The 27,942-nt window shown below is 37.0% G+C and overlaps 3 protein-coding genes across 3 annotated transcripts; 2 read left to right on the forward strand and 1 right to left on the reverse strand.

Moving 5' to 3' along the window:
• Window positions 1–9,209, forward strand: Calr (calreticulin). The gene is made up of 7 exons (XM_074095629.1): window positions 1–154; window positions 301–405; window positions 596–831; window positions 5,327–5,524; window positions 5,847–6,056; window positions 6,913–7,251; window positions 8,763–9,209. The coding sequence occupies exons 1-7, from the start codon at window positions 67–69 to the stop codon at window positions 8,781–8,783; spliced, it is 1,197 nt and encodes a 398-aa protein (XP_073951730.1). The 5' UTR covers window positions 1–66; the 3' UTR covers window positions 8,784–9,209.
• Window positions 9,210–11,330: 2,121 nt separating this feature from the next.
• LOC141433546 (uncharacterized) lies at window positions 11,331–23,213 on the reverse strand. The gene is made up of 6 exons (XM_074095631.1): window positions 23,133–23,213; window positions 19,309–19,336; window positions 17,997–18,236; window positions 13,671–13,688; window positions 12,129–12,147; window positions 11,331–12,043 (listed from the first exon to the last, which is right to left on the reverse strand). Exons 1-6 carry the CDS (start codon window positions 23,175–23,177, stop codon window positions 12,028–12,030), a joined length of 366 nt encoding a protein of 121 aa, XP_073951732.1. The 5' UTR covers window positions 23,178–23,213; the 3' UTR covers window positions 11,331–12,027.
• Window positions 23,214–25,344: 2,131 nt separating this feature from the next.
• On the forward strand, window positions 25,345–27,942 carry LOC141433831 (uncharacterized; the record flags this gene model as incomplete). The annotated part of the gene is given in 1 exon segment (XM_074095930.1): window positions 25,345–27,942. A coding segment is annotated over 1 exon segment (2,370 nt), but the record flags the coding sequence as incomplete, so codon positions are not given.

A 27,942-nucleotide genomic window follows, 5' to 3' on the forward strand; every position in this document is an offset into this window, starting at 1 on the left:
GTTCGACGACTTTTCATTTTATTCGTGGCCAGTCCTTTGCAAGCGCGGGTGGTATTGTGAATCAAAATGAAGTATATAGTGCTAGCATTTGTCAGTTTTCTGGCAATTTATTCAGTAAATTGTGAAGTATATTACGAGGAAACATTCCCCGATGGTAAGTCTTGATATTTAATACAGAAACGTAAATTTCGGGGACGCGCCGGCAAGCCGCGTGTGCTTACGTATCGATTGACTGCGGCTACCATAGCCGGCTTATTTCAGGCTAATTAGGGTTAAATTCACATTATTTTCTAATTACAGACTCATGGGAAAAGGAATGGGTGTACAGCGAACACCCGGGCAAGGAATTCGGCAAATTCAAATTGACTGCTGGAAAGTTCTATAACGACCCGGAGGCCGACAAAGGTAAGCCGCTTGCTTTCAATTAAATATTCATTCTCAATTGCATCCTTCTATACTAATAAACCAATTAAGTACTTATGTTTTCTTTACGTCACCTTTCGAAAAGTACGGGTACCACTTACTGCCATTCACACTTTCAAAGTATCCGCCCATGTACTCAATTCATACTCATGATCGCCTGGTACTTTCATAGGTCTGCAAACCTCCGAGGATGCCAGATTCTACGCCCTATCCAAGAAGTTCAAGCCTTTCTCCAACAAAGGCAAACCTTTGGTGGTCCAGTTCTCCGTGAAACATGAACAGGACATTGACTGTGGAGGCGGTTACCTGAAGGTGTTCGACTGCAAGTTGGAGCAGAAGGACATGCACGGAGAGAGTCCCTACGAGATCATGTTCGGTCCCGACATCTGTGGTCCTGGTACCAAGAAGGTAAATACACAAGTTTTGCCTTACTTTTTTACTACTTTATCTAGTAATTTTCAGTTTGAAGCATCCTGAACCTGAATAAGCCAATAATGTTTGCAAGTGGGATTGACTTAATGTTAAAGACCTGGTAATATTTATTACCTGCACTCATAGATTCTGATTAACATATCAAAAAATAACCCTCCTATGGGTTAATTACTTTATTTTATTAGTAAAAACAATATTGAAATTCTAAACTTTATTTTTACTAGTGACTGTTCAAACATAATGTCATTGTACCAAATAATGTTAAAAATGGTAACATTATGTTATTTGGACTTAAATGAAATTACTTACACATTGACATTATTTACTAAGTATATTATTTTATTAATATTCTGTTACCAAGTAGCAGTGGTGGTTCCAGCAGTGGTGTAGCGGTATAGCACGCGGTACGGAATACCGAGGACCTGGGTTCGATTCCCAGTGCTGGTCTTATTTTTCTGGTTTTTCTGTGCATCTGTATTTCAGTTTGTATTTTCAATTTAGGTTTTAAGTTAAAATTTGGAATTGAAATAAAAAATACAAAAAGATTTCAAAAAAACAATTTTAACTTTTGATGAACAATGATTCTTGGTCATTATGAACTTGCGTCATCAGCTCTCATTTATTACAAAATATGGTTTATCACCTTGAAAATGTCATGAAACTAAACCAGGCATGTCACTAATAACTGCTATTTAGATTATATCTATTTGACTATATCAATACAAACACCTGTTGAAATATTTATGGGACAAACAACTTCACTTGTATGTACAACATAATATGTTTTTCAGCTTTTTATTGAATAGCTAAATTAAAATTCAAATAGGCACCTATCATTTACATTACTGCCTTTTGGAAACTCAACTATACAAATACCTACTTGACACATTTATTTATGTCCTATTTAAAATTGAGTGCTTAAATTCAAAATTAAGTCAAATAGTTGCTACTAGAAATTCAGGAGACAGACCAATAAGATTCTAGTCTAACTAGAATCAAGTAAAGTTATGATTATAATTTAAGAGAAATGCAAAGGTTTTTCAAAGTAAGTTTGAAAACTTTAACACTTCCATTGGTTGATTTTCTCCTTCATGGTTATAAATTCTAATTATTTAATTAGTAATACAATGTTTAAATTAATTGGAAAGCTACTACTTATTTGTTTTTAATTAAGTATGCTCGATTTCCAATGATTTAATAATTATCTTCTGAATTGGTTCATGTATCTTACTGTTTGGTATTTCCATTAAAACCAACTTCTAATTGGAGATATTTAGGGGCTGTTTCACCATCAATTGATTAGTCTTAACTGACGGTTAAATGTGATGCAGTCTCTATTTGTTTTGTTCGAATTGACGGAGACGGCATCACATTTAACCGTCAGTTAAGACTAATCAATGGATGGTGAAACAGCCCCTTAGAATATTATTGAGTCATCATCTCGTATCTAATAAGCTAACACAAATTCACCTAAACATAACTTGCTCTATACCTAATATAAGCTCCTAAAAACTATAGTGTAAAGATAAGAGAAACTTCTATACAACTGACTTCAAAGGAAGTAGTGGTCCTATGTATGTAGGTATGTAAACTCTTTATTGTACGGTCAAGGACTTTAATTCATGAGCCACCATGGAACCATTTCACAGTAAACGTCATAGTGACATCTCATTAATTAACAATGAAAATCGTAATGACTTTTTCCTTTGAAAAGGTTTGGTGGTGGTGATATGGTGGCTCATGATTCATGAATACAAGTCCTTGAGTCATTGTACAAAAGAAACAGAATAAAATACAATTGACAAACTTTGAAATACTTCACAGGCGGACTTATCCCTTTAAGAGATCTCTACCAGTCAACCTTTATGTTCCTTTGTATGTTTTTTTTATGTATTCACCATTGCTTTGATTTAAGCAATTATCATTTCATTTACATTTTGAAGACTATTTAATGTTTCGCTTCTTATAAAGTCAAAAATGTTTATTATGTAGGTACTTTAGTGTTGAGAAAGAATATGTTGATATTCCTGACATCTAAATATAGTAATAATCCTACACAAGTTGCATGTGTTGTTGTGTGTATTATTGCATGCACTGTGTGCCTGGAGGTGTTTAATAGTATTCAATGCATTGTTAAAACATGCAAGACAATTGCATTGTTTAACACACGCATTAAACAACTTTAGGCAGGAAGTATATTGTAAGCTGATTTCAAAACTAATTGTTGCCTCTAATCGGTTCATAATGGCTGCATTATCTGTCGAAATTTTCAATTTTCCGTTTTAAAATAAGGTTAAATCAATTTAATACCGAATATAAGTAGTCTTATCGCGTTTTCGTTGGAAGATATTTCGTTATCTTCTCTTGGAGTTATATTCTGATATAGCTTTATGGGTACCTAGCGTTATGTTGCTAAGTATTTGATAAATTTAACAACAAATTCAATGTATTGCAAACACAATAAACTCAATATTAATGGTAGATATCTAAAGAAAAGTATGTTCGTACATTCTGCCATTACTTTATTATTTAGTTCTTCTGCTGGTCACTTTGAAACTTTTTTTTTGTGATAAAAGTCATCTTTATCTAGACAGTAGACTAACCCCCTGTTTCACCATCCATTGATTAAATTTATTTGACGGATAAATGTGATGCCGTCTCTGTTTGTTTTGTTCGAATGGACGGAGACGGCATCACATTTATCCGTCAAATAAAATTAATCAATGGATGGTGAAACAGCCCCTAAGTCTAGACTGGCTGATTCATCAACGCCCTGCTCTTGGGCTGAAAAACCTGAAGCTTTGCGTAGATGTTTCCTTTGTGACGTAGTTGTACAAGGAACAAAGACGGATTATGCGAAATTTCCACGGGATAGTGTTCTGCAACCAGCCGAACCCGGCGTAAGCTACTTCTCAACATGGAAATTAATCCTTGCTAAATATCGAGAATAGATCTTCTTTTTCCTTAACACCACAAAAATATTTCTAAGTACGTAGGTAATACTTTATTAGGTCATTCACCTTATCGAAATGTCTCTTTAGGATTTATTAGAGATAGATGACGCGGTAACAATGTGTACTAGACGTTTAGGATACTTAGAGTACAGTTCGTTGACCCTGAACTAACGGTCATACTCGGTGTTAGTTATGCGACTATGTAAAAAGTCTACTGATTATTTAAATACACCAATTCTGTTCTAGAAGCCGCCACCAATCAAATACACCTATTTAGAAGTGCTTGAAAATTAGTTCATTAAAATTTGATTCCATTTAAAACTTAATTAGTTAAGGTACAGGTCGACGTAGGTAATAAACATGTACCTAGTGAAAAGCTAAATTGATCGAAGTGAAATTCGACTTTGTTTAAGAGTAATTTTGCTGAGTTTTAGGTAACCTAGTTAAAGTCTGCAAAAACTGATGTGACAGCATATCAGTTAAACTTTACGAAATTAGCGCTAATTAGCCCACAAAATCTCTCATTATTAAGTCACTATTTATTACCTCAATAAGTTAGTCAACAAATGAAAATTCAAGTTTATGAAATTTAAACTAAACGTGTAGGTAATTGACACTTGTGCTGTGCTTACCATTGTACTAATACACCCCATAGATCGAGCTACACTCCCAAATATAGGTAGTTAACAGTTAACCATTCAGACTTTTAGTACCGTTTCGTATCCGTTCTTACTGCTAGCCCGAGGAAATTAAGTCATTTTTTGAGATTGTCACTATTTTTATAGACATATTAGCCGCGCCAAATGTGTTGTTTACACTGCATGATTATATAACACACGGCGCGATTAATCTGTCTATAAAAATACTGATAACAAAAAAAAAGACTTATATCCCTCGGGGTAGCAGTAGGTATTTATCATATTCTTATGTAAATTTATATGACTGAAGACGTCTATACGTAAAACTCTAGGTCTACGGGGGTATATAATAGAGAGATCTTTCATCAGGCGCATGTTATGTCTGGGGACCCAATTCTGACGAATGGCAGTTGGAAGTAATAGGGGTCATTCATAAATTACGTCACACGTTTGGGGGGGCAGGAGTCAAGCGGTTTGTGGCACAGGAACTGAATAATTGCAAATGTTATAGCAATACACATGTAACGCCAAAAATGGTCGAAATTGGTGTGACGTACTTTATGGATGGCCTCGCATCGAAAAAGTTGAGAAACTTGGATAGCGCGATTTAGATTTAGCAGTTTCTCTATATGTCGTTACAGATCTATCTTTATTATTAAGTTTCTAGGTCGATTATTCGAGCGTTGCAACCGCCTCATTTATCTGGTTTTACACAATTTATACGAATTGGCTAGATTTTGATGTCGTTTGCGATTATTTGTTAGAGTTCCTGTATTTCTAGCAGATAACTAAAAATCTGTATCAGAATATCCGACCATTTTTACAGAAAAGTCTACTCAATTATAAACTCTCCAATAAATAAACACCTCCTTTTTCCAGGTCCATGTTATCTTCAGTTACAAGGGCAAGAACCACCTGATCAAGAAAGATATCCGCTGCAAGGACGATGTCTACACCCACTTGTACACGCTGGTGGTCAAACCTGATAACACTTATGAAGTCCTCATCGACAATGAAAAGGTCGAGTCTGGAGACCTGGAGGCTGACTGGGACTTCCTGCCGCCCAAGAAGATCAAGGTATGTTGATTCTTACTTTTCCCAATTACATAAACAATGCAATAACGCCTCTCACAATTGGCTGCAGCTTTGTTAATTTATACTCAGACAAAAACAGCACAAAAAAAAACTGGCTGGGAATTGAATGTTTTTTCGTAATTCCTTGACGCGTGTTATCCAATATAATTATAATTATTTTAATTCGTACGCCAAAAAGCTGTACAATTATCCATCCATGACCTTTTTTATGATGACGAATAAATTCCATTTCACTTACTATCCCATACGTTAGATAAAAACGGTGACATAATATAACCTATTCTAAATAATCCATTTTTTCCAGGATCCTGAAGCCAAGAAGCCCGAGGATTGGGACGAGCGCGCCACCATCCCCGACCCCGATGACAAGAAACCCGATGACTGGGAGAAGCCCGAGCACATCCCGGACCCGGATGCGGCCAAGCCCGATGACTGGGACGATGAAATGGACGGCGAGTGGGAACCACCCATGATTGACAACCCTGAGTACAAGGGCATCTGGGCGCCTAAACAGGTGAGGAATATCCTCCAACATAATATCAGCTTCTTCTTTCAAGTACCTACCTGAAGGTCGGCCGTTAGCTTTTTGTACTCGTCTCTATCAGATATCAGCTTACATTGGTATTTTGTCATGAGTTTTACGGTGAAGGAAGAAGCTGTCTCATTCTAAGAGGCCTGAGCCCTGCAGACTACAGTTGAACAAACTGAATCATGTACTAGGGTGCTACTAGTGTCATGTTGACATCCCATACTTTTGTCAAGGAAATGGTAGTTAAATTGATTATTGAAAGGTTCCACCTCCACCTTTGTATATGAATCGGTTTGTTAAACTGTACATTGGCCGGTTTGATGATGATATCAAGAAAACGTCCACTACTGGACATAGGAGCCAAGGATCTCCATGATGATTGGTTTTGTGGTACCTGTAGCCAATGGGATCGTCCTGCGATCGTTACCAAAGTGTCCATTTTAGCGGGAGGCCTACCAACATTACATCTTCCGGTATAAGGTAACAGAAGGCCAACAACCATCAAGAATATTCCTAGCTTCAGTATTAACAGGAGGAGGAATAAACAAAAGCAATGGCGTGCATTTTTGTTCATCGTAGGCTCTTACAGAAGTAACGTTACGCCGTTATCGAGGAAAAAGACTCAGTTACTTGCTCAAGATTTTTGCAACGTGTTTTTCTGGTATTACCAACGGGTTTAACATTTTATGAATATCTTCAGTTTAAGTCTTAAGCTTGACCCTGCCTGGGGACTTCACATTAGTATACAAGCTTGATTAGGATACCCCATTTAGAAAACGGAAAACTCAGAAGTAAAGTTTCATATTTTTGGTAATTCTGATGTAACGAAATTGGTTCACAGATCGACAACCCAGCCTACAAGGGTCCCTGGATCCACCCAGAGATCGACAACCCAGAGTACACGCCAGACGCGCAGCTGTACAAGCGCGACGAACTCTGCGCCATCGGCTTCGACCTCTGGCAAGTCAAGAGCGGCACCATCTTCGACAACGTTCTCTTCACAGACGACATTGAAGTCGCCAAGGCTCGCGGTGAAGCCATCAAGAAGACCCAGGAGGGTGAGAAGAAAATGAAGACTGAACAGGACGAGGCGGAGCGGGAAAAGGAGAAGGCTGAGAAGCCTGATGATGAGGACGATGATGAGGATCTGGATGATGACGCCGGAGAAGCGCCGCCTGTGGTGAGTCATAGCTTTTTTTCTAATCCCTGACGCAATGTCATTACGGATATTTAAAGATTGACTGTAATTAACGTCTTGGTAATCTTGACATTAAACTAGTCTGCTGAAGATTATCTCCAATATTGGTGCTGCCGTCTAGCGGTAGCGGTTGGTTGTGTGAAAGTTCTTTTATTTTGATTAAATCACAAAGTGTGAGTGCGATTTGCGGAATATACACGTACAGTATTATGTCTACATGCCTATCATAGTTAGTTAGGTTCCTTTCTACGATCGTATAACAAAGCGAAAACGCACACAAAAGCAAAGCAATTCCCGCAAAAATTGTTTTGCCAAATGGGAAAGAAAGGCATTAAAAATTCTTACAACCAGACAAAAGCAAGCTACAATTTGTTATGACGCTTAACATCTCCGTAACAAAGCGTCGTGGCATTCTGCCAGGACTGTAGCGGAAACAGAATTAAAAATATTTGTAATTGGTAGGAACTGCGACGTAGTTCGTATTTTTGACCCATATAAAATGAAAATAGAAATGTGAATGAGACTGTACTATAGCTTCTAAGTCATCGGTCTAATTACTGTCAGTGGACAAATTTGGCAAAGTCACTTCTAATCGTATCACACTATCTTTCGAACTTTTGTTGTCGGCGCCCGCGCAGCGTTGACGCAACGGCGCCGTAACGTTAGCGGCGTCATTTGAGCGTCAATGTCTTATTAACGCCCATGCAAAGGATCTGCGACGGCAATTGCGTCTTTCGCACGTCGATGTCTTAAACAAAAAAAACCACTTGACGTAACGCGCTGCTGCCTGACTGTTAAATTACAGATGTGATGTAGAAAAGTTATCACGATTAGCTTCATTACCCATCGTACAACCATTTTGACATTTGACACTAAATAATAAAGTACCATAAATGGACATGAAAATGCCACTCATTTAATACAATAATTGATTGACACTTCGGGTGCCGTCGGTTCGGCAAATTCAGCGTTATAACCATTTTTCTTTACAAAAAATAAAATGTTAATTGGATTTACCTTCATTTGATATAATCGATTGCATTTATCTATCTTTGTAAAAAACTCAGTGTGGATTTGTATAATTTTGATTTAACAGAACTGGATTCTATATTTAAAAAAAAACTGTCAAAAAAGAAGAGAAAAAAAACAAACTTCTTTCGCTGATTGCCTTGGATGGACTTATCTACATTTGAAAAAACTGTCATATGGATTAATCTGATTTTGATAAAATATTATGATTTTAACTATATTTTTCTTAAAAAACCCCACTGAATTATACTTAACCGATAAAATTGTAACAAAACTAGTTTCTTACCCTTTTATTTAATACCAAAATCTTAAAAAATGTCCCAATTGGATTTACCCGAGTTTGAAGTTAAGCTACTAAATATGTGTGTCATGCCGACGCTGCGTTCGACGTATCTTTTCAAAATCATTACTTTAAATTTTCTATGCTGCATAGTTTTATTAATATTCCCTTTGTTTGTCCACAGGAGGAGCACGACGAGCTGTAAGCGTTGTGATAGTGTAAAGACATTAGTACCGTCGGGTACACAGTGCGCTAAGTAAAAACTTCCAGAGCTTAGGGCCACGAAATACCGCGTCTGACCGCGTCTGTACCCCGTTGAGTGACTCACATGAACGTCACTACTATTTATTGTCTGCAACTTGTGTACATACGTTCATTTGCCACGCAGAATTGACTGTTTTGGCGAATCCAGACGAAGTCCTATGTGGTTTTGTTTTTAGTCGGAACGGTCAAGTTTGTGTTGCCATATTTAATTAGCGACACCGTGTGTCGCCAGTGAGTGTTTTACAACTTGGCCCGCAGCATAATTTTGTAAGAGTAAGCCTTTGTTGTAAAATAAATCTCGAGTGGTGTATGAATCCTTTTGTTATGTTGTGGAATGAGTCTGATTAAAAAAATGATTTAAAAATTATTTTTTGTTTTACTTTGGCTGTAAGATAAAGACAGCGCGCCACTCTACTATTCTATACAGATCTACTGAATCATGTTTTGTCGAATAAGTTCGTACTTCTTGCTTTCTCAATTAACTTCAGTAAACTGTAGTAAGCCAGATGAGAAAGCAAGATAAATACGATTATTTCCGACAAAATACGACGGCAAAACATTCATTACGTCGTCATACTTGTTTTAATCTAACTAATGACGCTGTGACTATGTTTACAATCAGGCGTATGTGTGTGTATATAGCACCTTTTACAATAGGTCGCAAGGTGGCAAGACAGAAATTCGTAACGCATTGCCAGATAATGCGTTGCGAGGCAATGCGTTGCGAATTTGCAATTTTCACGTGTCTCTTCACGTGTTTGTTAAAATAGGTACCAATGATTTAGCTGTCGTCTTTTTATTTTTTTATTTGACTGGATGGCAAACGAGCAAGTGGGTCTCCTGATGGTAAGAGATCACCACCGCCCATAGACACCTGCAACACCAGGGGAATTGCTGTTGCGTTGCCAACCTAGAGGCCTAAGATGTGAAACCTCAAGTGCCAGTAATTTCACCGACTGTCTTACTCTCCACGCCGAAACACAACAGTGCAAGCACTGCTGCTTCACGGCAGGATTAGTGAGCAAGATGGTGGTAGCAATCCGGGCGGACCTTGCACAAGGTCCTACCACCTGCAAAATCGTCTGGACCAGGAAATATTTATTGTGTCCTTGCCACTGCTGTAATATGCATGGAACAAAAATTTATAACTGACTTCAAAAAAGGAGGAGGTTCTATGTTCCAATGTTTGTATTTTTTTTATGTATGTTCACCGATTACTCAGTCAATTGTGAACCGATTTTCAAAATTCTTTTTTTATTCGAAAGAGTACTCTTCTGAGGTGGTCCCATTGTCACTAAGACAAGATCTGATGATGGGATCCTAGGGAAATCGAGGGCAAACTTCAAAATTTATAGGGACACCTATGGCGATTTTGGCATTTTTAGCATTAAGATAAGCATTTACATTCAGAAAGTATCATTTGGTAAACTGGACTTGATGAAGAAGACCGTAGATGGCCAATGGAACTCGTCAAAGCTAAGTTATGCTAACATCATGATTAATAAACCTAGATAAGCGACTAAGAAGAAGCTTTAAGTTAATGATTCTTTCGAACTGATCTGACGCTGAAGCCGGAAGGTAGGCAACTACGGCCGTTCTTCTCTGACACCGTACGCAAGAGCAAGATGCAAATAATAGCCGGCCACAAATTGCAGTGAAAATGTAACTCTTAGATTAGAAGCCTCTTAACCAACATTGAAAAGTTGAAAAACTCCCGATGTTATCATTTCAAAGTCCAATCTAAGAATCACAGAAGGAAAACTAGCTTTCACGTAAAAATACGGCACCGAGATTGGTCCACCCGTTTGGGAGCTGTGATGCCACAGACAGACTTATTATCGACGTCAAACTTATAAGTATAACCACAAACTTATAAGTATAAGTACGGTAGAAATGAAGAATGAAGGTATCATGTATTCGTTTGACAACTTAGAAATACATTCATAATTACGTTTGCCTTTTTTTAACCCCCGACGCAAAAACAAAGAGGGGTGTTATAAGTTTGACCGCTATGTGTGTGTCTGTGGCACCATAGCTCTGAAACGGGTGGACCGATTTGAATGCGGTTTTTTTTATTAGAAATCTGGTTTTCTTTCGATGGTTCTTAGACATGTTTCATCAAAATTGGTTAAGCCGTTTTTGAGATATTGAACTTTGAAGTGACAAAGTCGGGGGTTTTTTGTTACTACTGAAACGGCTAATCAGAATTCTTGGGAATTACTCTTACAAAATAGTGTGCTTATGTGTGTGTATATATTTTTGTTCTTGACCTACTTTGACCTTTGATTAGCCACAGAATAGATAATAGTAGCTAAATGAGCAATCGCAAGCAAGGTCTAACGGATCTCACGATACTAACGCCATCTAGCGATATTTCGCCTGTAAAAAACCCCCATTGTATATGATTGGGTCTTCGTGTTGATGGACGTTCACTCTATTGGGATTTACGTCTATGGGTTCAACCTGGGTTGTGGAAACATAGACACGCATTTTGAAATAAATTTATTTAATTAATTGATTTAGTTAGGTGTTATTCGGCGTCCATATCATGTCCCTACCACAATACGCAAAAAGGAACAAGGTTATATGTTCGTTGTAGATCATATTATCTCGTGTTCGATTGTTTATGCACAGGGATCGGATGGTTTGGCGTCATAGTTCGCAAAATTATTGTGGAGGCATGACTCCAAAATTAACAAAATATTAAATCAATTAATTAATTTATAACATTTGGTTTAATATTGATTCCTAGTAAGTAAATAACAACGATTTATTTGTTAATTTATAAATGAATATATAGACAGTATTTTTTTCCAAATTCTCCCGGGATAAAAACTGCTAATTTTTTACTAACATTTTAATAAGGCATTTATTTTGAAAGCATGTATGTATGAATTATTGTTATCTCCAGGAATTCTAACTTAATTTCAGGAAATGAATAAATAAAACTATTAGGTAATTAGGTAATTTTGGAGTCATGTCCAGAATATTGGGATCGATCAATAACGCTAATCCATCAGATTCTTGTATTCATGAATGAAAGGTACTTATTTCAATTTGAACAGTCAATATCGACTGATATTTGTTTTAGTCCCAATTTCAACTCATCTTCCGTGACAAGGGGACGTTCAGTGTCAGTTTTTCATGCTTTTCAGTCTATTGGCCAAGATAAGGATATTTGTAGTTCAGAACAAGAAGAACCTAAAATAAGTTTAATCGTTAGTTATTTAATTAACATAATAATAGTTATAAATATATTATTATATCTAATCTTCGTTGCTCTTACAACAGCTCCATGATTTTATCTGTAAAAAAGTAAAATTACATAAGTTTTAAGTTCAAATTAAAGTCACCATAGTAAGTACAGTCAACTACAATATATCGACACGGCCAAAGTTACAAAAATATGTACACACAACCTTAATATTAAGCCCATAAAGTCGTATTTACATATTTTTGTAAGTTTGGCCGTATCGATCCTTTTGTACCTATGTACTAAAATAATATAACATAACTAGCCCCTTACTTATAGTTTGAGTTAATTACGAACTTCAAGGCAAAATTGACCACGTTACTAACACGCTTATTATACATATTAGCTTCACTTATAGGTTATGTGTGTATGTATGTCCTACGTAATCTTTCTACCTACTTGATTTTCACCCACTTGTGGTATTGACATGAAATTTGGCAATTATGCGTAGTTCTGATGAAAATAACACTATGTACCAAAGTACCATCGAGCTTTGTATTATAACTCTTTATTGTATTTATTGTATTGTACATAAAACATATGAAATTTACAGAGAGATGTACAAAGGCGAACTTATCCCTTAAAGGGACCTTTGAACGATTGAAAGGACAACAGAAATAAAGAGTAGACACTACAATGGAAAGATAAAAGCACCGAGCTAATCTGATTATGCAGCCGAAAGCTTGACGCTGGAAATCTTAGACAGAACTGGGTACATAGTTATGCGAGAGTTTCAATCGCTGTCAGTTTTCATATAGTATAGAGTCAGGAAGAATGGAGGGATTTTATAAAACGACTAGCTTATGCCCAAGGCTTCGCCCGCGTGGAATTTGGTTATCGCGCGCTATTCTCTCGGGAACTGTGCATTTTTCCGGGATAAAAAGTAGCCTATTATGTATAATCTATCTCTATGCCAAATTCACGTCGATCCGTCGCTCCGTTTCGACGTGGAAGACGGACAAACATACACACACACACTTTCACATTTTATTAGTATGGATATGGTGTGCATGCGGTACAATTACAATTCATTAAAATTTCTTGCTTACGGCCTCTCTTTTCTTTAATATAATAATATGCGACAAGAAACTGATAGCGTTTGAAACGCTCTCGTAGAACTACCCAAACTTTATAATATTCTTAGGGCACAGCCAAGGAAACTGGATCGCGTACCAGGGTGGAGCCTTTGTGCTAGTTATGTCATGTTGACATCCCATACATTGGCCAAATAATTCACAGTGTTTTTTTCTCTCTTTTCAGTAGTCTGCTATCAGTCGGAACAAACGACTATAATCATGCAGATGTGCTGTTCCGGTTACTCGCGTTTCAAGATAATACCTACATAGAATCTAGAAGCGTGTCTTCAGTTCTTGGATGTAGTTCATAGTGAAATTGATTATGAAAAGGCTCCACCCTGGTACGCAATTCAGTTTCCTCGACTGTACTTTGACCAAGGTCTGATGATGGAGCAGTCAGCCAGGTTTACCATAAAGCCTGTTTTTAGTTTTTGGGGTAAAGCTAAAGGAAGTAGGTATTAGAAAAAAAATAAAAAAACAAAAACAAAGTGATACTCACCGACATCTGACTTTAAAGCTGAAACAATAAAAAAATAAGCTTAGTTAAAGTTACTTATTACATACATTATTCTTCATAATTTTGACAGGTTTCATCTCATTTCATTAATTAGGTACAGCTTGCCCATAAAGAGTAGAAATTAAAAAGTGGCAACACTCTAGTGTCATCCCTTTCAAACCAGGGAGCAAAAAAAGGGAGGACACTACAGTGTTGCCACTTTTTAATTTCTACTCCTTATGGGCAAGCTTTAGGTACATTTAATTTTATAACTTTATTTTATTGTATCTGATAATAAGTACTTCCCCGGTGGGAGATTTCCCTTGAAAATTTCTACACCCGAACAATTATCTCTTCTGTGATTAGAATAACTTACTTACAACAACGCAGCACGAAGAAAAGGATACAGTTAGATGTACCTATATAGTGCCGTTTTTCCACCGGGAAAAGTCGATATATCTCAATCGAAATTGTATTAAATTATTAAAATTTTTAAGTTTTATTATTTAGTGTCAAAATGAAAAATGTACGGCTGTACTGAAACTTTGAGAGAGCACAACAAATACGAACTTTTCTAATAGAATACGACGGAAAACCATTATGCTATATATCTATTCTGTACTTTACCTACACATTTTTAACCTACGACGCAAAAAGAGGGGTGTAATAGGTTTGAGCGCTATGTGTGCCTGTATGTCTGTGTGTGTGTGTCTGTCTGTCTGTGGCACCTTAGCTCTTAAACGGGTGGACCGATTTGAATGCGGTTATTTTTATTTGATAGCAAGTTTTCTAGCGATGGTTCTTAGACATGTTTTATCAAAAACTGACCTATCTGTGTCTATTGAGGAAACGGAGCTGTGTGATGCAAACTCTCTTATTTTGAAAATAAGGGAGGACATAGCGATAATAGCCGTCTACCGGTCTCCCTCTAAACATTGTATAAATGATTTTGTATCCAGTCTGGACAGAATTCTTTCGAAGCTGTCCTCATTTCGGTGTGTTAGTGTTATCGGTGACATTAATATCAATATTTCCCCTAATACCACAGACTCACGCTCTGATGAGTATCTTCTTCTGCTAGCATCGCATGCTCTACTACCTGCCCACACTCTCCCCACACGTGATGGAAGTTGCTTGGATCATGTTATGTTAAAGAGCAATAGGGAGGCAGTTGTCATGGTGTTAAACTCCTCCATTACCGACCATGCGCCTGTGCTTTTTGTAGTGAGTATAAATTAAAATCCAAATGCTATCAGTCTGTTAAAAGAGTGGACATGCCGGCTGTAGTTGAGGATATCTCCGGAGCTGACTTTTCATTTCTCTATTCCTATCAAGATTCGAACTTAGCGGCTGATAAACTTATCAAACTTTTGTCATCGATTATTAAGTCCCACACTACCTTAGTGTCAACTCCTAGAAGATCGCGTATTTTTAAACCCTGGATTACCCCTGGCCTTCTCCGTTGCATTAAAAATCGTGACAAACTTCATGTCAAATTAAACTATAGAATCAAATTACGCTATAGAAACTTCTGTAATCAACTATTGAAAAAAATTAAGCTCAATTATGAACAGGGCTTGATGGAGAGGGCCAGAGGTAAACCAAAAGAGACATGGAATGCCATCAAGCAGGTTGCAGGTATAAACCAAGTCAAATCGACCCCACATGAATTACTTTCCCTTTGCCCAGATCCTCTTTCCTCTGCAAATTCCGTTAATATTTTTTTGTAAACGCTGGTCGCTCTCTAGCACTTAATATTGCTCGTGATAGGAACTATTTGATACATTCAAACAATTACAATCTTAATACCCTAAATACACAATTAAATTCTATGGCAATTCTTCATACTGATGACTCGGAGGTGGAAGAGTTGATTCTTGGTTTGAGGACAAATTGTTCGCTTGGTGATGATGGTATATCAGCTGCTATTTTAAAGGAATGCCGTAATGTACTTGTCCCTGTCCTGTCATTTATTTTTAACCTAAGTATTTCCACGGGTAATTTTCCCACAGTTTTTAAAAAGGCTTTGGTTCACCCTATACACAAGAGTGGTAGTAAGGCAAACATGAATAATTATCGCCCCATTTCAGTTCTCACGACCATGTCTAAGGTCTTTGAAAAGATTCTTAACAAACGCCTTATCAATTATCTAGATCATCACAACGTTATAGCTACAAACCAGTTTGGTTTTAGGAGGGGCAGATCCACGGAGGATGCTGTAGTTTTGCTTACGGATACTATTGTTAAAAACCTTGAATCTAAACGTAAGACTATAGGTGTCTTCTTGGATCTTTCCAAGGCATTTGACACGGTTTCTATCCCCATTTTGCTGAAGAAAATGGAAGCCATTGGTATTAGAGGCCTTGCCCTGGATATTTTTAAAAGTTACCTTACATGTAGATCTCAAAGTGTTGTAATTGATGACAAAACAAAAAGTGATGAATTACCTCTGAATTACGGGGTGCCGCAGGGGAGCGTCTTGGGCCCGACTTTGTTTAATATTTATATTAATGATCTGTGTACACTTCGGTTGCAAAATTGTAGTATTATAGCGTATGCTGATGACACTGCTTTGATCATAAATGGTGAAAATTGGATTAGTGCTAAAACATTGGCTGAAGATGCTCTTCGCCAAGTATCCCATTGGCTTATGGCAAATCTGCTTACACTTAATGTAGATAAATCTAAATTCTTAACCTTCTCTCCTTCAGCCTCAACTCAACCGAACAATGAACTTGATGGGATTGTTGTCCATAACTGTATTGACCAGTCTGATTATTGTAAATGTCCGTCTCTCTCACACGCCGATTATATTAAATACTTGGGTGTGATCGTGGATTGTAATCTGCGATGGAAGCTTCACATTGATAGTTTGGCTGCAAAAATAAGGAAACTCTTATTTGTTTTTAAAAATTTAAGATCTGTAGTTGGACACCAGACTTTAAAAACTGTCTACTTTGCGCTCGCGCAGTCACTCTTAACCTATTGCATTGGTGTGTGGGGTGGTGCCGCTAAGACGTTTCTCCTGCGGATCGAAAGAGCCCAACGAGCAATCTTGAAGGTCATGACCAAAAAAACTTTTAGGTACCCTACGATTGATCTTTACCGTGAATGTCAAGTTCTAACGGTGAGAGGTTTATTTATTCGACAGGTTATACTTAGGAAACATAGGGAGCTTAAGTTTGATCCAGAGCTTATCTCGAATAAGCGGCGAATGGACCGTGTCTGTGCGGTGAACACTTCTCGTTTGGCACTCTCCGGCCGCCTTTTCCACTATCTTAGTCCAAAGCTCTATAATAAAATTAATAAGTTGAAAAAAATATATACACTTACACTTAGAGAATGCAAAATTAGGATTTCAAATTGGCTGATGGAATTAACATACGGGGAGATCGAGGACTTGATCTTGTTTCATTGACAGCGCCTAAGTAACGTTACCCATCACTGGTAATTGGTTGGGGGGCACATTTATTTATTCATTATTTAGTTATGTATTCATTAACCAGTGGAAATTTGGAACATTACAGTATCATACAATACAATACAAATATTCTTTATTGCACACCAGGAATCAGTACAAAAGTAGAGAAATTAATATTTGTATAGACAAATTGACAACCAATACCAATACGATGTAAATTTAATATTATGATAATAGTCACATGTAATAATGCAGAACAATATAACAATACATCATAATTATATATAATATATATACATAACCCGGCATAACATTCATAGCTCGACTTAACCAAACCCACACTCACCCACACGCATACACACACACATACACACACACACACACACACACACACACACACACACACACACACATGTGCGTGCGTGCCTGCGTGCACGTATGCACATTTGCATGAGATTGCATGATAGTATGTATATGCTACTATTGATTTGTTCATAACTTGTTAATCTCCTATAACCTTATGATATGAGGAAGTTATTGAATGTATCTGACTGTACTTGTCAGCGCTTATCGGTGAGTTTCCGGGATGGGGGCCTGGAGATCTGTAATACAGGTTTTACCTAGTTCAGACTCCAGTCCCTCACAAAAGTAACCAGTACCAGTACCTACTTATTCTAAAACTATATTATATATTTTTCACAACTATTGCTGTCCTGTGTGTATTGTTGCTGTATTGTATGTACCTATGTACTTTTGTGAGGAGAAAATAAATGATTATTATTATTATTATTATTAAAATCGGTTCGGCCGTTTTTGAGATATTGAACTTTGAAGTGACAATGTCGGGGGTATTCCAACTTTTTGTTGGTTATTTTATCACTGTAAAAAAACATCACGGCTAGCCTTACCTTTTTCCAGGTCCTTCAGTTTCTCTTTCTTGTCTTTATCTTTATCTTTATCTTTGTCTTTGTCCGTATCCTTGTCCTTAGGCTTATCTTTCTTCTTGTCCTTATCTGGCTTTTTGTAGTCGTCATCATCATAAGGTTTTTTATCATCATCATCATCGTCATCATCATCGTAGTTGTCATTGTGTTTCTTGTGTCTCCTAAAGTGGAACGGGAATCCACATGGCGCTGGTGCAGAACTCACTGTAGGACAGAATTTCAATCATTGAACTCAAATACTAAAGCCCGGTTTCCACCGCGAGCGGAGCGACCTTAGATCGACCACTTCATAGAGGTTCGGTGTAAGTACTTTCCTACTTTCATGCAGCCGATCGTTGTACGTTAAACTAAGTCATTGATGAGTCCGCTCCGCTCGCGGTGTTAATTGGGCTTAACTAATCACTCTACAATTCTTTACTGTATCGTCATAGTTTACATAAAATTTAACAATATCACTAATTATTATAAAAATAATCTAGTCAAATAACCCGCCCGGCGCAAGTGCCCATAACGATTGCTGCATTTCCATGTTGGATAAAACTTTGTTAATGACAGGTGGGTTTGTGGCAACTACAATAATTTGCATGAAAGTAGTACAAGAAATTTGTAGATGATATGTGTATGTGTGTTGCTATAAAATTACCAGTCAGACGCGTAAAGTCGAGGAAACTTTATAATACGTACCATGGTGGAACCTTTTCATAATCAATTTCGCTACGATTTCCTTGGCAAATGTATGAGATGTCAACATGACATTAGAAGCACAAAGGTTCTACCCTGGTACGTAACTCCGTTTTCTTGACTGTACACAGTCACCAGCATCAATATGACACAACAATACGACTATATTATACGACTCTATGCCCATCCATCTATATCTATGTCTATCATTTTCGATCATTTTCGATTGGGTATACTGGTACGGCCTACCTGCCGGTAGGATACCTACGTGGCATTAATTTTTGCACGCTACATGCATATAATTGCAGGTGACTACCTACCCGTCTAGTTGTAGGTACATATTAATAAAAGGTATTTACTACTAAAACCCTAAGAAAGTCTTAATTGGGTGTACCCGGGCATGGCTCACGAGCGTTTTGCCCGCCCGTTCCTGTGTGTTATGAATATTGGTGCATACGATAACTATTTGCGTTAACGTCAGTGTTGGGTTAGAACAGCCGAAGCGTGGTAATGCAAATATAAATACCAAAGTGTACCAGCACCAACGACATCACGCGTGTGAGATGTATGTGATGATGAAGTAGCGTCAACGTACCTTCATTCTCTGCAACGAAGACTGCGATCTGCGAACAATATATGATTTCAAATAATTTATTGAATCAGGCGTTACTTTGCGGAGGTCCATATTCAATGAATTAAAGTTTTATAACAAAAAATAGAACCGATTTTGAACATGAAACTACCGTGAGTCTCACTCATATTAAATGATATTGTAACGGATAACTCACGTCTTAAACCGAGTTTAGCTCGACATGTTTCGGGCTATTTTGTAGCCCTTCTTCTCAGGAGCACGCGAACGCGACTCGGCGGCTGCCGCAACACGCACACCCAGTGCACAGCAGAGTCAGTGCTTCAGTGAAGGAAGTGTATTGTGCGCAGTGTGCGTGTTGCGGCAGCTGCCGAGTCGCGTTCGCGTGCTCCTGAGAAGAAGGGCTACGAAATAGCCCGAAACATGTCGAGCTAAACTCGGTTTAAGGCGTGAGTTATCCGTTACAATATCATTCATTTAAACATGAAAATATTATTCTACCAGTCTGAAGTCGGTGCCTCAGCACGAGCCAGCAGGAGTGGACCTATAATCGTCTACCTCACCTACAACTATACGAGTATATTTGGCTTCAATCACTCCTTTTTTCACGCTTTTTAATGTAAAAGATCTAAGATACAATAGTTTAATGTCAACTGCTTGTCACCATGCTGACACGTTCACTATTGAGGAGTCCTGGTGCTTCATCGCCCGTTCCATTTCACCACATGAATTACGATGAGCTTGCTTAGCAACTGCGTTAAAGTAATTGATATTCAACCCGTGAAGTACCTAATTGTTATTGAGTAGTCGCTCCATTGGTCAAATTAGGTCTTCATCATCAGTTCCACTTCACCAAATGATGATTTTCAAGAGCAAATGCACGAGTTACTCCTAAATATATCGAATTTACCATAGGCGTTCCTAAAATGTTTGAAGAGTTCCCTCGATTTCCTTAGGATATAATCATCAGATCCTGATTTGGTGCACGGAAAGAAAAAAATCCAACAAGACTACCAGTGCCTCTAGTGTGGCGTTTTCACAAAACATTCGTTTACTATTCGAAGACGTAAATCGAGCGTTCGATCGTCGATACGTAATAGTACCCGGACGAAATAGTTTACGTAGCAAACCTACACTCACAAAAGTTGTTGCACAAACTTTCCGCTAGAGGCGCTGTCCGTGTTTCCATGCAAATTGAGATTTTAACGCGAACGCGATCGAGACTTATTTTGTGAACGGGAAAATACACTAAGCACTTAGAACGATTAGTAAAATTGATTTAAGTATTGTAAACGATACTACTATTTTATATTAATGTTCACTTTATCTCTATTTTAATAGAACTATTCAAATAATAACCCCCACTAAACGGTTCTGTTTAATTCATCTACAAAAGAAGTCTGTTTTTTTTTTACAACGCATCATTAAAAGAAACAATATTTATATTTACAAGAAACTTCTCGTAAAGCTAACAAACAAAAGATTTTCGTTACTATTTGCATTGTAGTTAATGCTATAATAATAATAAATATCATGGGACATTTGACACCAATTGACCTAGTCCCAAACTAAGCAAAGCTTGTACTATGGATACTAGGCAACGGATAAACATACTTATATAGATAAATACATACTTAAATACATATTAAACATCTAAGACCCGAGAACAAACATTCGTGTTATTCACACAAATATCTGCCCCGGCCGGGATTCGAACCCAGGACCTCAAACTTCGTAGTCAGGTTCTCTAACCACTTAGCCATCCGGTCGTCGATCGCTAATCGCAGTATAGTTGATATTACTACTTATTTCATACGCTGGCATTACTTTGCAACTCTTGTTAAGAAATAACAATAATATTATTGTAATGTATACTGAACAAATAGTTACTACTAGCTTAAGCCCGCGACTTCGTTTGCGCGTATCTAGGTTATCGCGCGGTGGCGCCCTCTACCGGAATAAAAGGTATCCTATGTTGATCCTTGGGGTTCAAAATACCTATATACCAAATTTCATCAAAATCGATTCAGTGGTTTCGACGTGAAAGCGTAACAGACAGACAGACAGACAGACAGACAGAGTTACTTTCGCATTTATAATATTATATATAGTAGGGAAGTAGGGATTGCTATTTCATACGCTGGCTTTACTTTGCAGCTCTTGTTAAGAAATTTATACCAATAATATTATTGTAATGTACACTAAACAATTAGTTACCTACTTAACAATAATATTTTTGTAATGTATACTGAACAAATAGTTCTGTTTAAAATTATGCTTATATGGGACCTAATTGAAAGCATTCCTAGACGAAAGAAAAAAAAATTGATAACCTCCTCCTTTTATTGAAGTCGGTTAAACAGAATTTCTTTGTTCACCCGCGACCTTATGATAGCTAAATTTATGCAAGATATGCGTGTTCATGCAGTTCCTACCCCTCCACACTGTGAAAACACACACAAATCCATCTATCACCACCACCACACTACACGCGTTTCGAACTCAACCAGAGGTCATCTTCAGAGCAACAACCGTACACCATGCCACCAGACGTCTAACATAACATCATCCAGTCTAACAAACTTTCGCATTTATAAATTACCAGACATATGTAGATAAAATTTCCTTAGTATTTTAAAATAACAAGTTTCTCTTTTGAACACGAAACTACCGTGAGACTCACTCATATTAAATGATATTGTACCGGATAACTCACGTCTTAAATCGAGTTTAGCTCGACATGTTTGGGGCTAATTCGTAGCCCTTCTTCTTCTTCTTTGTCGAGCTAAATTCGATTTAAGACGTGAATTATCCGTTACAATATCATTTAACAAGTTTTTCTTTTGGATTAGTTAATCAATGGACTGACCCAAGTTCGTTCATCTGCTCCTAGCATTTTTTTTCTAGATTTTTCAAATAGGTCTAGTTACAGTACCTATATGTGGCGTTATCTGGGAAAAGGTACCTTGTTGTCGGTATTGAGTTATTGATATCCCCATAATCTACATACATTTAGCTATCGAACCATGTAAGAAACATGCATGTAAGTTAAATAGATATTTAAAAAAAAATGTTGAACCTCAAAAGCCAGAACAGATGATTATGAGAAAATTGAATTCAAACTTATACACCCAATAAAAGTATGTTGTTGTTGGAAGTTACATAGATAACACGCTATTTGAGGAGTAGATTGTACGAGCTTTCAGGTTTCAAGAACAATTTTGTAATTGGACAACTGTTTTCCTATAGTTTACCTTGCCAAAGTGCATAAAGTAAAAAAAAGGTTGATGGATTTTTTACTTAATTTTCTATTTATAGTATATTTCCATTGGATTTTATCGAAGGAAAAAATATTATGCGTAATTGGACACTAAATAAGAACTACTCCGTTTTGAATTAACGTTGTTTATTATATAAAAAAATACTTTAACAAAAATAACTTTGTGGTTTACAAATGTAATTAAACAGTCAAAATCAGCAAACGTTTATATTTAGTACGCTAAAACATAGCCCAATGAGACCAAATTAACTCAACAAATCTTAAAGAACTAGTTTTTTCAGTCTTAAAATTCAACGTAAAGTTTAGCAAAAAGTTGGTACAATCACTATATTTTCGAAAAGGTACCTTATCGTCGGTGGTAAAATATTTAGTGATATGAAGTGATATGATATCATTTGAAAACGACTAATAACTTACGATTAATTTTAATAGTCTTAATTTAAGAACACTGTAGTATTAAAACTCTCACCAAAAACCTATAGTTTTGTCTCAACACACACTAAATGATTAACATATTTAATTAAATATTAATATTAAAAATGTATTTTACCACAAGAAAAACAGCCAAAAAGAGCAGAAACTTATAACTTCTCATATTAACACCTGTCGCACCTTACGGACTGCGTCGAATAATAGCAGCATATGGTTTATATAGAAATATTCAGATACGGCAATTTTGCACGGAATTGCAGACAAAAGTTTTTATTTATTTATTAATTTCATGTGTTTCGAAGCAAGTGTTTAATGACGCAAATACTGGTGTAGACAACAGCCCCACTTTTGTTTTTTTTGTGATTCAGACTGTAGATTCTAAGAAAATTTATCGTGGTTAGGTACCATGTGGTTCCCATACAGAACCCTTTCATTTTCTATAGAGCTACGAGCCAAAGAACTACCAGAATTTGTAAATACTATTTCATCCCAAAGCACTGTAGGTACTGTACTATTTCTTTGCTTACCTGTACCAAAGAACTGTACTATTACTTATTCTGTGCCCAAAGTAGAACCCTAATATCAAGGCTATATTATACACTCCTAAGCGGGTCGGCACTTTTGGTTCGGCAGTAGTTATTTCCCTTATTCACCACTGCTAAAAATACCAGTCGAGTCGTTGGTTGAGCAAACCTAGTTGAGCAGTAGGGAGGACGGGATTTGTTGTTCAGCAAAGCCGACTTAAAGCAATTACTGCACTTGTTGGTTCGGCTAATCCAGCCTAGAGTACCTACTATGTATGTGTGTAGTCTAACGACATTTTCCAATGTATGCCGACCCGCTTATGTAACGAGTACCTATAACCAGCGAGGGCTCTAGCCCTTGCCTTGATCAAGGCAGAGCTAGATTGTCTACACCGCTTCTGCGCCTCTCAAAAGGCGTCATGAAAATTTATTACGTACCTAATTTACATCCCCATATAATTATAATAAGACCCAAGACGTAGCAAGGGAGAAGATACTAAATTTACCTGCTCATTAATAATAGACCCCATACTGTTGTACCTAATTATTTCCATGCATTCCAGAACATCGAGACGAGATTATTGTTGTATTTTGATTTTGTCTCGATGTCTGGAATGCATGGAAATAATTAGGTACAACAGTATGGGGTCTATTATTAATGAACAGGTAAATTTAGTATCTTCTCCCTTACTGCTACGGCTTGGGTCTAATTTCAGCAATAACAGTTAGGATTAATAAAACACCTTACTTCGCCTTAACAGTAAATAAATAAAAATTAAAGGTAGTTTTTATGACGATTGCAATTTATTAATATTTTGTGGATAGTTTTGTTTGAGAAAAAATATAGGTGGGTACGTTTGTTGTGGTTTGTTAGTCCAACTGGTAGCGTGGTGTACGGTTATGTTGCGTTGAAGATGAGCTCTCTTTGAGTTCGAAACGCGTCAGTGTAGTGTGGTGGAGGTTTGTGTGATTTGTGTGTGTTCTTACAGTGTGGAGGTGGAGGAACTGCATGAACACGTATATCTTGCATAAACTTAGCTATCATAATATAAGGTCGCGGGTGAGCCAAGAAATTATTTTAGTTCATTGGTTTGTATAGATAAACTACCATGACCCAGCAACAAATGTTTGTGATAACACACAAAATAATTGCCCTTACCGGGACTCAAACTCTAAACAATAAATCTGATATAATGTGCATTACTATAATTGTTCGATGAGATGATTTTATCATCGATAATAAAGTTTAGCGATAAGTGCCACAAGTAATTCCCACGCGGGCCCAGTGCTGATAGGGAACTGCAAACACTTGAATTCCTTAGAAGGTGGTGCAGGTTTCTTAAGATATTTTCTTTTCCCGTAAAACTCATGGTAAATTACATAAATTTTGAAGAATTCAGATGTACCAGCCCGGGTTTGAACCCACGACTCTGCTTGACTCTGCTTGACATACCATAGATCAAACCATTAGGTTACCATGGTTTTATAAAGTACTTAAGTTTCCCAATTTATAATCTCAAAACGTACAATAATAGTAGCAAGTAACAAAAATATTTTATTTTATCCGTTGCAACAAAAATACAATAACAGTAAGTATTGCGTCATACAAATTCGCAGAAATCCCCAACTGCTTATCGAGGGGCTACTACGAAATTCGAAAATCGAAGTTTGTATCGTTCCGTTCCTCTCACTCATATTAAATAACATAAGCGTCAGCGGGACGGCAAGATAAGTTCGAATTTTGCACTTCGTAGTATTATAGGGCCATGCAGTAATGCAGTCAGCAACAACACAGTCGCCGGCACGCCGGCATAGTGGACGCACGCCGCACGCCGCTGCTGTTTAGCATCAAACAGTATTCAGTGCAAAGTTTCAAGGACTTGTTTACACCGTGCGTCATACGTCAATCGATCATAGACACATTTGAACCAAATCAGTGTCTGCCGAATTGCATAACCCCGACATTGCATCACTTTGTGCGAACTGCGAAAACAAAGTTATTGTTTCCAGTGAAGTAAATTGAAATCCAGAGATATGGTTCGTTACTTCATTTACGCAAAGGATTATTCGTCTTCCACTATTGGAATCGAGTTTTATCACGACAGAGGCCTGCTGACTTTAGAACAATTCAAAAGTGATATCAAGAAAATGAACGATAAGTTATCAGAATCCGAGAAGGCAGAAGAGTCTCGGATAATTTATTTGCATTGGAGCCACGTTTGTACTGAAGAGAATGAAAAAACTGTTATTGATACTTATAAAAAGAGGATGGCTTGTGGAGGCACGCAGCCCGAAGCGATTATTAAATGGATAAAAAATAATATTGATGGCAATAACAGCAAAATAGAATTGTTGTATATTATAACGGATGGGTTGATTTCCAGGGAAAGTTCGAACGAATGCATGAAATTAAACTCAGATATGCGGTATGAAAATGTTGTTTTCCACGGATTTCATGAAGATTTGCGTCAAATCGATCTTTCCGTTGCTGCATCATTTTTGAAGTGTCGTTGCTCCATTTATCGTAATTACGAGCTTCTTGATGATACTGATATTTCTGAAGAATATGACTACGACAAAATTAATTTTGGGAACTTTGTTACCGAAAAAGAAAGTTTGAAGTCTTATATAAAATTGAAGTACATCAACAACTTCAAAAAGGATGGCCTTGCTTTACAAGAAATAGACAAATTGAAAAAGTTACGAGATCGTTTGTTTAAAGAGGTGCCATCAGATTCGGAAAAACGCAAAGTCAATCTGAACACGACGGACAGAACTGTGTTTTTGACCGAATTTTGTAATACAGATTGGTATAAAAATCTTAATTTTTCGGCGCAAAGTGCTAAAGTTGACATCGAGAAGTCAATTTCAACTTTGATTAATTACATTGTCAATGACAAAAAGTCTTATTCATTTGACGCATTGAAATTCGACAAGCAATTTGATACTACTGTTGTAGAAGAGCCGATCGTTGATTTTAACTTTGCACCTGAACTAGAAATTGAATTTCCCGACATTATTTTGGACGACGACAAAGGAGTACCTGTTGTTTTACTAACGGAATTCAGTTTGCTGGACAAAATAATTTTTCACAAAACAAAATCATCGGACGAAGTATCACCAGCGAGTTTCAACAAATTTAAATCGACGATGGAGTGTCCGTTGTTTTTACTGAATGACCCTGATATTAGTGAGTCAATTGGTTACTTTTATACTTTGAATGTTTACAAGAAATTATTGGAAAACCCTGTAAAGACAGAGCCACGCACGCGCAGACCGTTTCACGGTGGTCTTGTGTTGACAGACACTGATGAATTTGACAAATACAACGATTATATTTTATCCGCGACGTACTTTGATTCAAAAAAGGTAAACTACAATATTGGGTTATTATATTTCGTGCTGTGGAAAAATAGTGAAAATAAGGAATGGATGGATAAAAATGTACTTGAACAGTTAAAAAAATACGTCATGCGACGTATTAGTGGAGCAAAGTGTAAAATAGGACTGTCATCATTGCCGCTGGATCCCCCGGAAACCACGTCGCTGCTGTCCGCGTTGTGGTACTGTGTGGAGCTGTCGTCAGTCATATTCAAAGACGACCCTCAACATTTCATGCACGAACGTTTGAGGATGCATTACGGTGTAGCGAACAGTATGATAGAAATATTGAAGTATTTTAAATATGATTTAGATCTAGAGTTCATTGTACCACGTAGAGATTTAATTAGGCATGTTATGATTCTGAAGAAAATTCCAACACGTGGAGAAAAAGTTTATTATCTTTTAGAAAAAATATTCAAAAATAAAAACGGCTTTCTAGTAAGTGAAATAGAGCATCCGTCTAATCTGAACCAGCTTAACTACCTGAAATTGAGTCACAAAGGTATGTTACGTGATGACGTTATTGAAGAAAAAGTTCATTTGAATGATTATGTGCATTTAATGCATTATATTGACGATCCGCATTATTCTGCAAACAGTACACCTAACTTGAAAATCTGCGAAAAAACATTCCGACCATTTTTCACGATTGACCAAACCAAATCGTTTTATTCAGAGTTGGTCAAGATCACTAAGAAAGTAGTTATCAGTAACGACGACAACAAAGATATGATAAAAATTACCTATGATTCATTGGATTCATTAGAATTTAATAAAAATTTTGTCTTTGTACAACCTTTTTATTAACTGTGTCATTATTCTGGAAAATATCCCACATTACCTGAATATGTGGGGTATATCGCCAAGAAAAAGAAATGGAACGGCGAACTGGTTACGATTTTCCAGTCGAATGTTTACATAGCTGCTGAACGAGTGTATTCGCGGTATCAGGATGTAATGGAGAAGATCAGTGTCGATAAATTTATTAAGACGGGTAAAAGCTATGTAACACGACTTGAC

This window comes from Choristoneura fumiferana, chromosome 12 (genome assembly GCF_025370935.1).
Source record: "Choristoneura fumiferana chromosome 12, NRCan_CFum_1, whole genome shotgun sequence".
Lineage (NCBI taxonomy): Eukaryota > Metazoa > Arthropoda > Insecta > Lepidoptera > Tortricidae > Choristoneura > Choristoneura fumiferana.

What these genes read in the sequence shown, in the direction of transcription:
- LOC141433546 (XM_074095631.1), bottom strand. Translation starts at nt 23,177, where the DNA reads ATGAGAAGTTATAAGTTTCTGCTCTTTTTGGCTGTTTTTCTTGTG. An exon ending in TTTTGGCTGTTTTTCTTGTG is followed by an intron (nt 19,337 to 23,132) that starts GTAAAATACATT and finishes TATTGTTCGCAG; the next exon opens with ATCGCAGTCTTCGTTGCAGA. An exon ending in CTTCGTTGCAGAGAATGAAG is followed by an intron (nt 18,237 to 19,308) that starts GTACGTTGACGC and finishes TCTGTCCTACAG; the next exon opens with TGAGTTCTGCACCAGCGCCA.
- Calr (XM_074095629.1), top strand. Translation starts at nt 67, where the DNA reads ATGAAGTATATAGTGCTAGCATTTGTCAGTTTTCTGGCAATTTATTCA. An exon ending in TGCCGCCCAAGAAGATCAAG is followed by an intron (nt 5,525 to 5,846) that starts GTATGTTGATTC and finishes CATTTTTTCCAG; the next exon opens with GATCCTGAAGCCAAGAAGCC. An exon ending in CCGGAGAAGCGCCGCCTGTG is followed by an intron (nt 7,252 to 8,762) that starts GTGAGTCATAGC and finishes GTTTGTCCACAG; the next exon opens with GAGGAGCACGACGAGCTGTA.